This window comes from Mandrillus leucophaeus, unplaced genomic scaffold (assembly GCF_000951045.1).
Source record: "Mandrillus leucophaeus isolate KB7577 unplaced genomic scaffold, Mleu.le_1.0 Scaffold69, whole genome shotgun sequence".
NCBI classification, from domain to species: domain Eukaryota; kingdom Metazoa; phylum Chordata; class Mammalia; order Primates; family Cercopithecidae; genus Mandrillus; species Mandrillus leucophaeus.
In genome coordinates, this window is record NW_012107474.1 from 731373 (window position 1) to 742242 (window position 10870).

The 10870-nt window shown below is 56.8% G+C and overlaps 1 protein-coding gene across 4 annotated transcripts in view; it reads left to right on the forward strand.

Annotated features, from left to right (window-relative positions):
• Positions 1 to 10870, forward strand: part of ITGB2 (integrin, beta 2 (complement component 3 receptor 3 and 4 subunit)) — a 48276-nt gene that overhangs the window by 27826 nt on the left and 9580 nt on the right. For all 4 annotated transcript variants that reach the window (XM_012002476.1, XM_012002475.1, XM_012002474.1 and 1 more), the window contains exons 5-8: positions 4096 to 4266; positions 5849 to 6090; positions 7101 to 7256; positions 8419 to 8514. In XM_012002476.1, coding sequence (XP_011857866.1) covers positions 4096 to 4266; positions 5849 to 6090; positions 7101 to 7256; positions 8419 to 8514 — 665 coding nt within the window. The remainder of the gene's footprint in view (positions 1 to 4095; positions 4267 to 5848; positions 6091 to 7100; positions 7257 to 8418; positions 8515 to 10870) is intronic.

Here is a 10870-nt window from a genome sequence, read left to right on the forward strand (position 1 = left end):
TGTGTGTGTTTCTGTTAACATTTTTCAAGTGCCTAGTCATCCTTCAATATGTTGTTCTTCCCTAAGAGGAGGGGAAAAAAAAAAAAAAAAAAAAAGCCCTGTTCTTCCCTACAGGCTCATAACTGTGACATGCCCCTGAAGTACAGTTCTGGAAAATATTGTCCTTAAAAAAACAAGCACTTTGAAACATATTTTCATCCCTTAGCCCACTCCCCCAAATGTCAACTGTTTCAAAAATAAAATGAATCAAAATTTCCCAAAACGCTACAAAAGAGATTTTGGAGCACTTTTAGAGATCAAGGTGGCATTTCATTGAAAATTTAATTCCTGCCTGACATGTGGTTCTATATTCTGGATTCTGCCTTTCATGTTATTTTCATATTTTATAACGAAATAGAATCTCTGCTTTTACCACCATTTACTTCACCATTGACCATTTACTCCGTGAGTTTTGGAGCCCAATATCATGATCACATCCATCATCTCTTCACCTTTTGGACCCTCTGAATTTTACACAGGACACAATCCCCACAGGACCATAAGCTTACTGTTCCCAGGTTGATGCACATAAGGTTCCACTGTTTGAGCATCTCACCTCTACAGGAGCTATGGCTTCCACCTTCATACTATCTCTTAGGTACCCGGTAGAACGCTACAGACAAAGAGATATCCCATTCACACACACTGCATTAAGGTACCCTAGTAAACCGCACACAATTACCCCATTCTGTATTTATTATGTAAAATACTATCTCATGCAATCAGTTCAACGCAATTCCACAAACATTAAACACAGGGCCTGTGATGTGGGGCAGACAGCCTGCAAGGCTCTGGTAGTGTAAGAAATTCACATTTGATATTATAAAGTACTTTCCTGAAGGTAGAAGCAGGGCACCAAGTTTCCCCCTCGTTTTAAAATATGTCTCTCTCCAGCAGAAAGGGCCCCTGTGCGGTAAGATTAAGAGAGAGTTCCAGAGCCAGCCGGCCCAGGTCTGAAACTCTAGCTCCGCTGCCTGTCTCTGCGAACACTGGGCTCACTTCATTCACTTCCTTGCAGCTACCTCTGAGGGATTTTCTAAGGATTTCATGAGAAAATACACAGGCAATGCTTAGAACAGACCTGCCAGGCAATTACATATCCATGTGCCTACGAGAAATAAAGGTGCCAACAGCAGTACGTAGGCCATGGCATTAAAGAGCTCTGAGCTCCTGACCAGAAATGGTTACTCCTCAGGCTAACACTGTATTTAAGATCAGAGGAACTTCTCTCAGCCTGTGGGACTATTCAAATGTGCCTTAAGAACGCCGCATTCAACCTCCAGAAGACATGTGGACACCATTGTTCCTGAATGCTGAGATGGCACAGGTTTGCTGCTGGTCCTGCTACTATCAAAATAGCATCTCTCACAAGTAACTCGCTCATGAGCCCCAAGAAGAGAAGAGGAGAGGAGAAAGGAGGGGAGGGGAGGGGAGGGAAAGGGGACGGGGAAGAGAGCGCCCTCCTTGCTCCAGGAAGGCGGGTGTGTGGTGGTACAGCAGAGGGAAGGGGAAGGGGAAGGGAGGGGAGGGGAGGGAAAGGGGAAGGGGAAGAGAGCGCCCTCCTTGCTCCAGGAAGGCGGGTGTGTGGTGGTACAGCAGATGGGAGAAGAAGGCCTAGTGTGGCCACCGACCTGTGACCTCCCAGGCCACAGTGAGGCCAGGGAAGGAAGGGGAAGCCATCTCCCAGGGAGGGGGTGCAGACAGAGCCGGGGTGACTTTAGAGGAACCAACTGGTGGTGTACAGGCTGGGACTCAGAGCTCTGCCCTCAGGGGAAGCCCAGGTCAGCGGCCACTGAGTTAGCCTTGGGGCAGAGTGGCCCAGGGTGCAGGCGGCCAGGTGAGAGCCAGCAGCAGCCAGGCGAGAGGTGGCTGGGAGACAGTGAGGGACGGGGCCAAACCAGTGGGGAGGTCCTACACGAGCAGGGGCCAGGTGTCCCTGGGGGCAGCAGCGGACAAAACCCCACCTTGGTGGGGGGATCAGGCCGGCCCCTCAATGCCCCGTGAGCAGGCACAAGCCCCTTCGGCTTGGAAACTCCACCTCTGACCTCAAACTCGAGGGCCTGGCCCTGTGGCCCCTGGAGGCAGCTCTGATGTGTTTTCCCCGTGTCCCACCTCACAGTGAGGAACAGGCTGGCAGGGGTGTTGCCTGTGGCCAGAGTTTGTGCAGCTCTGTGGTGCTGGAGGTGTCAGGAAGGATCGTCCTGGAGGGTGGGGGTGCGCCCGAACGGGGGCATCCTTGTGCCGTGGGGAAGGGTCAGGGAGTGGCTGACCACGGCCTGGCATGCATCTCCACTGTGCAGGGGGCAAATGCTGTCGCCTCTGGGGGGGCACAGGTGAGCTCAGGTGGGCACAGGTGAGCTTAGGCAGGCTCAGGTGAGCACCAGGGACAGATCCTACAGCACCCCGGGGCCACAGGCTCCCAGAGCAAGGCGGTAGGATCTGGGAGGGGGACGTCCTCTCACGGGGTCCCAGCCCTACCCCCGCAGCCCGCGGCCCTTCGCTGAGCCTGGCACTCTGGAAGGGAAGGGACAGGGCCCCTTGGTCAGCCACCAAAGGCCTGTGTCTGTGCCCTGTGACTGCAGCACAGCCACAACGCTCGTGGGCGCGTGGTCTTGGCTGCCTCCTCCACGTCGCTGCAGACGCCGCGAGGCCCCCGAAGCCACACACACTTACTGTCTGCCCTCCGCAGAGTGTTTGCTGGTCCCCGGCCCAGAGGCCAAGTGACGCCTCTGAGGGCTAAAAGGCACAGCAGGGCCAGGGCCAGGGCCAGGATCGCCAGGTATGAATGTGGGTGAGTGTGTGTGTGTGTATGGTGTGTGTTGTGTGTGTGTGTTTAGCATTCTGTGTGGAGTGTGTGTGTATATGTGTGGCACGTGTGTGTATGGGTGTGAGTGCATGTGTGTGTGGTGTGTGTATATGTGTGTGGCATGCATGTGTGTGTGTTTGGTGTATGTGTGTGTGAGTGCGTGTGTGGGCATGTGGTGTATTTGTGTATATGAGCACGTACATGTAGTATGTGTGCTATGTGTCTGGTGTTGTGTATGAGTGTGTGGTGTGTGTGTATGTGTGCATGTGTGGTGTTTGGTATTTGTGGTGTGTGTATGCATATTTGTCTGTGGTGTGTTTGCTGTGTGTGGGTGCTATGTGCGTGTATTTGTGGGTGTGTGTGTGTGCTATGTGTGACTGTGTGTACATGAGGTATATTTGTGTGTGAGTATTGTCTGTGTGCATATATGTGGGTGTGTATGCCATGTGTGACTGTGTGTGCATGTGGTGTATTTATGTGTAGGGGTGTGTGTGTGTTTGTGTGGGGGGGGCGCACATACCCTTTCTCTCAGGGCGTGGCAGCAGGCATGTTGGGGATGGGGTAGGCCCTGCAGTTGTCCCAGGGCTGAAGGCTGGAGGGTTGGGCAGAGGGGACAGGTCTGGTTACCCTCCCTCCTTGCTCAATCATTAACGTGATGTGTGTTTATGGAAAGCTGACTTGTGCTAGGCACGGTTCTGGGAGGCGGGGACACAGGCTGGTTGCGGTGACGCGTAAACACAACCGCAGGTGTGACTGAGATGCAGGCGAGCGGAAGTCCAGGGCTGGGATGGAGAAAGGGGCATCCTGGGGACGGCCTGCGTGGGCCTTGCTGGAAAGTGCCAGGTTTGTGTGATGCCTGTCTACCTGGCCGCTGATGAGGGTGCCCATGAGACTGCAGGCACGGGGCCGGGTTACGTGTGAGCCCAGGTGAGCCACTGGCACTCTCAATGAAAGGCGTCCCTGATGTCACTGACGTCAACTCTATGCACCCCAGGCAAGGGTTTCAGTGTCACTGCGTGGCACGTGCCTGCGTCCTAGAGCCATGTCCTTCCTCTGAAACTGCAGCCTGCCTGGACGTCCTGTGTCTGGTCCTCAGTTCTCCTGCCAGGTGGGGAGAGGAGAGATCAGGAGGATTTAGGAGCTGGAGAAAAGGGTGCCAGTGCACAGCCCGCTCGGGGCCACACGCCCCCAGACGTGTGAGACGTGTGAGACGTGAGGTGTGACTCATGGTGTTCTGTCCCTACCGGCAGGCCAGGCAGCAGAGTTCACCGTGACCTTCCGGCGGGCCAAGGGCTACCCCATCGACCTGTACTACCTGATGGACCTCTCCTACTCCATGCTCGATGACCTCAGGAACGTCAAGAAGCTGGGTGGCGACCTGCTCCAGGCCCTCAACGAGATCACCGAGTCCGGCCGCATTGGTGAGGCCCAGGCGCTGCAGGATGAGACACAGTCCTTTCCCAGACCCTGGCCACTCCTGCCTGTGGCCCACGCACCTCCTCATGCACAGGTCCCCAGGGCAGATCGGGGGGCCCCAGATGCAGGTCCCCCCAGGGCATCCACGGAGCTGCAGTCGGCCTTCCTCCCTGCCAGGAGCCACACCCAGTCCCTGGCTCCCCAAGACTTGTAGACATCGTCCAGTCCTCCACTTCCCCTTCTACCTTCTACTTCCTTTATTTATTCCTTGGTATGTTTAAAAAACAAAAGTCTGACGGTGCCAATTATTAGACATTAAAGACCACAACGCACATAGATGGTACAGCAACAGCACCACTGAAGAAACCACACAGCAAGCTCTGCTGGGCCAGGGGCTCCACTCTCCACCAGCACTGCCTCGCCACAGAGCAAGTCTCCAGCACACGTGTGTGTCAGTCACAGCACATGTCTTCCCCACCAGGCGTGGCTCCTCCCATCAGCACTCTGCCAACTTCCCTACATGCAGGGATGCACACACGCATGCTTACACACACACACACGCACACACGCAAATGCATGCTCACAAAAATGCACGCTGACACACAAATGGATGCTCATACAAGCAAATACACGCTCACGCACGTGAATGCATGCTCAAACATGCAATACACAAACACAAATGCACATTCACACACGCAAATGCACTCTCACGCATGTGAATGCACGCTCACACACAAATGCATGCTCACACATGCAAATGCACACACACAAATGCATGCTCAAACATGCAAATGCACGCTCACACATGCAAATGCACACTCGCACATGAATGTATCCTCACACTCACAAATGGATGCTCACACATGTGAATGCATGCTCACGCAAATGCATGCTCACACACACGCATACTCACACAAATGCATGCTCTCACATGTGAATGTATGCTCACACAAGAATGTATGCTTACATGCCATTGCATGCTTACACGAATGTATGCTCACGTAAAAATGCACACTCAGACATGCAAATGCATGCTCACACACATGTGCACACACACGCACACACAGACATGCTCACATGCACACTCCTGATCACCCATGTTTGCCTTCACTCACATATACAAATCATACGCAAACACACATGTCCACATATGTACCTGGTCACCTGTGTGAACTAGGTGTGTCCACACCTGAACATGCTCACATGCATACAGGAATATGTGCACACACAGTTGTGCTACACATGTACACACTCATGTTCACATATGCAGATGGCTGCACACGCACAGATACGCATACGCACATGTCCACATGCCCACACTTATACCTGGTCACACACATACATGCAGGAACACACATGCATACACTTGTGCTCACACATGTACATGATTGCACACATACACCCATAGACATTCACATGCACGCTTGCACAACACACATGCTCACACACACTCCACATGTGCCATCTTGCTTTCTCCCCTTCCCTGCTAGGACAGAGGAAACAGGCTCGCCCTCGGGCCCCTTTGAAGCTGGCCCTCCCACCTGGGGCCAGCCTGCCGCCTCCCCAGCCCCTCCGTGTGCCCTGCAGGCTTCGGGTCCTTCGTGGACAAGACCGTGCTGCCGTTCGTGAACACACACCCCGATAAGCTGCGAAACCCATGTCCTGACAAGGAGAAAGAGTGCCAGGCCCCGTTTGCCTTCAGGCACGTGCTGAAGTTGACCAGCAACTCCAACCAGTTTCAGAGAGAGGTTGGGAAGCAGCTGATTTCAGGAAACCTGGATGCACCCGAGGGTGGGCTGGACGCCATGATGCAGGTCGCCGCCTGCCCGGTGAGGCCGCTGCCCCTGCTTGGGTCCCCGGCTTCCCCCAGTGTTGGGGGCTCTGTTAGGCACTGTGGGGGAGCAGTGGGGTACCCTGGCTGGCAGGTCATCTAAGGGACTCCAGCCTGGGCCTGGGGAGGGCAGCGCCTCACCCTGCTGCTGCCCATGCAGGAAAGGGCAGGAGGAAGGGAGTGGCCATGGGGGCTTAAAAACCATGCGCAGATTTCATTGTTTGCTGTGAACTAAATTTGTGACCCTGGGCAAATCTTTTGAAGCCTAAACATTTTGCGAATGGCCAAGGGTAGAACAGGGCCGCTAGGCAGCTGGTCCCGTGGTTCCTGGGGTGGAACCGCCCTCCTCCCTCCAGGCCGGGTGGGCCCTGGCTGCCCAGTGCATGTCTCTCCACGTCCTGCCCACCCAGTCTGTGACTGTGAGCCTAACGGAGCAGCCACGGTCCCTGGGCTGTGTTGAGGCTGCGCACCGTCCTCCCCTCACAACCCACCTTAGCTCTCCAGCTTCCCTGCAGGCCCAGCGTAGACACACTGCTCATGGGTGTGGGGTCACGGCCTAGGACATGCACAGCCCACAAACGCGCGTGTCAGAGGCTGTCCATGGTGGGCTCAAGGCCTGCCAGGCCCCTCGGGCTCGTCTTCCTCTGTGTTGCGCTGGTTCTGCATGTGGTTCACGTGTCTACCAGGGTTTTCCCCCTTGGGGATGGTTTCCTGAGGGTTTGTTCCCAGCTCTGAAGTGCAGGGACCACAACCATGTGACTCTCCTTGCCTTTCCACACATGCCTGCGCTCCCTGCGCCTCACACACGCACGGGGGGTTTGAGGGCCATTGTCTCCTCCTGGGCATGGCGTCTGGGGGAACACGGCTGGGTCCCTGAGACCCAAGGGAAAGGGGCACCAGCGCCAGCCTCCGGGTCACCCCGCCAGCTCTGCGTTGTCTCCTGTGCTCCAGAGGGCCCAGTTTGGGAAACCGAGGCAGGTAACCCCGCCCCCCACGCTTTCCTCTCAGGAGGAAATCGGCTGGCGCAACGTCACACGGCTGCTGGTGTTCGCCACCGACGACGGCTTCCACTTCGCGGGCGACGGGAAGCTGGGTGCCATCCTGACCCCCAATGACGGCCGCTGTCACCTGGAGGACAACATGTACAAGAGGAGCAACGAGTTCGTAAGTCCCCACCCCAGACACCCAGGCACCGCCTGGCAGGACACCATTGACGGAGGGAACGAGGCGGGGTCTCCACCTTACAGAGCCTCCTTCCAACCCAAGGAGCAGATTCCTGAGGAAACCTCTGGAAGCCCCAAGTGGCGATGTGGGGTCTCCCAGGAATAGCCTCAGGCCAGGGGAGGGTGGGGTTGGTGGGGGCAGCCAGGCTGAGCCCCGGCCTCACCCTTGTGGCACTCCCAGGCCCTGTTGGTCTCCAGCCCCACTGCCCCCGCACCTGGGCTCTCGAGAAGTGGCTGTGGAGGTACAGTAACTGCCCCCAGGCTACAGCCGCGCCCTGTTGTCCCCGCCGCTGGCCAGGGTCCCATCCTGGAGCATCCTCCTCCTCTTCCTCCTGGCCTCCTCTGTAGTTTCCCTGCTGCCCCTGAGTCCGCCTCCTCCAGTGTGGCCCCTCCCTGTCCCCAGCGCCTGAGCTGGGTGAGGGACTGCGAGGACCATGAGGAAAATGTGGGGAGGGACAGAGGCGAGAAGGGACCCAGGATGCACAGGGTTAGGACGAGCCTCTCTCTGCAGAGGCATTTCAATGGCTCAGAGGGGCCACGACCTCTGGCTGGGATCAGCCGTGGGCCCAGAGGCCACCACCGGTCACAGGGGCTTGTCCTCGCTGGCCATGGTGCAATGCTCTTGCGGCCTGACATCATAGGCTCTAGGGGCGGCAAAGGACTTTAGAGATGCAAAACTCAGGTCCTCTGCCGAAGCCACAGACAGGGGAGGGACGGCCGTCGGGTCCTGGAACTTGGGTAGGGAGAGCCACACCTGACCCTCATGGCCTCTGCTGAAACTGAGCGCCTCTCAGTGGGAAAGCAGGTCCACCGTGTGGGGCAGGCTGGGATTCTGCCCCGTGTACATCCCCAGTCCCACGGTGATACGCCTCAAATGCTGCTCTTGCCTGGACTCTGAAAGCCCAAGTCTATGCACACGTTGCCCAGAGGCCATGGCGGCTCTCTGCACTGCAGTCCTGCGTGGCAGCCTCTGCCTCTCCAGCCTTCCCCCGAAAGGGTCCGAAGCACAGGCAGGGCTAAGGCTGAGTGGGGCAGACAGGGGCGGGCACCTGGAAGGCTTGTCTCAGACACGGGGCCAGCTGAGCAGGGCCTCCTTTCTCCAGGACTACCCATCGGTGGGCCAGCTGGCGCACAAGCTGGCCGAAAACAACATCCAGCCCATCTTCGCGGTGACCAAGAAGATGGTGAAGACCTACGAGGTGAGTGCTGTTGGGTCCTGAGCATCTATCGGGCAGGGGCACGTTTCAGCCGCAGGCCACACCCAGCGCCACTGCAGGTCTGAGTGCCACCTCCACATGCTGGGCACGTGAGGGCCAGCCGGCCCGGCTCACAGATGCCCGTGGGTGAGGAGCCTGAGGCTTCCCGTCCAGGACAGGACACCTGCGTGTCGATAGGAGGAGGAATTCCTCCCTGTCCCTGAAACTCAGCTGTGTTAACAGCGTGTCTTGGCATTGGTGATATTTTCTGTTCTTTTCTGGAATATAGCACAATTCTTTATTTTATGGAAACATGCTTATTTTATGCTCACATACATTTGAATATCAACACTCTCCACGAAGATAAAATTACACAAAAACGTTCACAAGCTTGGAGCGTGGGGTGGGATGAGTTTTACAAAGGAAGCACAGCCGATAACCAGCTCTGCTCCTAGAAGCAGAAGCCCCCAATGAAATACGTTCATCCCGAATTTCCACCGCCCGTGCCATGTGTTCAGCCTGGCCTGAGCAGGTTTGTGTGTTAAAGTTGCCCAGGTGCTGTCGGGGTTCCCAAGACCACTCTCAGGGTCAGCGATTTGCTGGAAGGACTTGCAGAGCTCAGGAACCAGTAAACTCACAGTTACAGTTTATTGCGAAGCAAACCCTCCTGGGTGCCAGCCGCTGCCCGAGGTGGGAGGATACAGACAAAAGTCACTAAAGGTCAAAGGTGCACAGGAGAGAAACCAGGCCACCTCCCAAGGGAAACCACCGCTTGTGCACACGGAGAACACACCCTTCTGCCATGTGTTGACGGAGACAAGCCTTCCATAAATGCCTCAAATGGCAGGAGCGAAACCAAACAAATGGAGCCCTGGGATTCAGCACTGGCTTTGAAACAGCCCTGCCCATCCTACCTGGAGCAGGACACAGCCCTCTGGTCTGCATAGCCCTATCTGTCCCACCCGAGAAGGACGTAGCCTCCTGTCTGTGCAGCCCTGTCCACCCCACCTGGAGAAGGACAACCCTCCTCGCACAACTGTGACCTATGCTTTGGGCATGGAAAGTGCAGTTAGAACCAGGCCTGACTTCCCCAACCCCCCAGGCCAGGGAGCTCATCTCCACTGCACCGATGTGGAGGCCACAGCCTCTGGGAGGAAAGCACGGTCTGACTCCCATCATCAGGGGCCCTCAGCCCTCAGCCCGTGGAGCAGAGGGCCTCCCCCTCCATGTGTCTCTGAGGAGAGCAGCAATTGGATCCAACAGCACCATACAGTGTGGAACAGAGGAAGGACCAAACAGGGAGATGATGATCCGGTGGTCAGGGTGGCACCCTGCAGCCCCCTCTGCCTATGAGTGTTGTTCTGTCCTGTCGGCACCAGCCAGGCTAGAAGGAAGAAAATGCTGCACGCCCTCCTGAAAGGAGCCTCCACCTGTAGCAGTCTGCACGGCGTGTGGCCCCGAGGCCACAGGGACAGAAGGACTGAGCTGGAGGAAGGAGGTGGTTGTCATCGTACTTTATGCAGCCACGTGCCCAGTTCTTCAGGTGGACAGGACCCTGGGCGGCTCACCTCACACCCAGCTCTGTTACTTACCACAGGACATCCCAGGCCCTTCCTTACCACGAGCCCTCAGTTTCCTCATCTGTGAAAAGGGCAGTGGTGCCCGGTCGGCAGAGCATTGTGGGTACTGAGCTCACCCGCTCAGGGAATTCACAGAGCAGCTGCCCTAAAGGGCCTGATTAGCCTCATCCAGACAGTGACCGACCTGCTGGCCATTCCAAGGCCGTCACCACCATCTTCTTCAAAATGGCACACAGGAAACCAGGGCACCCTCTTCCCCCTGCCCGGGGCTCTGCCCAGCTGGGCAGCCTCACGGCCCCTGCCCTGCTGCTTAGGCTGAGGAGACGCACTCGGGGTTTGGGGAAGAAACGTGCCCGGGGCCGCCTCTTTTGTACAGTGCACATTGCCGAGCTACAGGAGTCCGTCGTCAGGTCCGTATCCCAGCTACAAGCTCAACCTCGTGGTGTGTTGGGGCCCACAGCGAGACCAGCGGTTCCTGCCATAGGTTCCCTGGGCTCTGGAGTGGGAGCAGGAGGAGATCTTCCCACATAGGCCTCCCGAGTGCTGGGATTCCAGGCACGGCCCCGGGCAGCTCAGGGCTTTTTACCCCCCCTTACCACACATCGCTGACCACACACTCTGGGGACCAAGCGAGAAACTGCATTGAGGACCGTCCCAGCCATTTTGCAGGTGCAGAAGCCCCTGGGGTGAGCCCAGTGCGTGGAGACGCCACGGCACAGGTCCTCAGGGTGAGCCCAGTGCGTGGAGACGCCACGGCACAGGTCCTCAGGGTGAGCCCA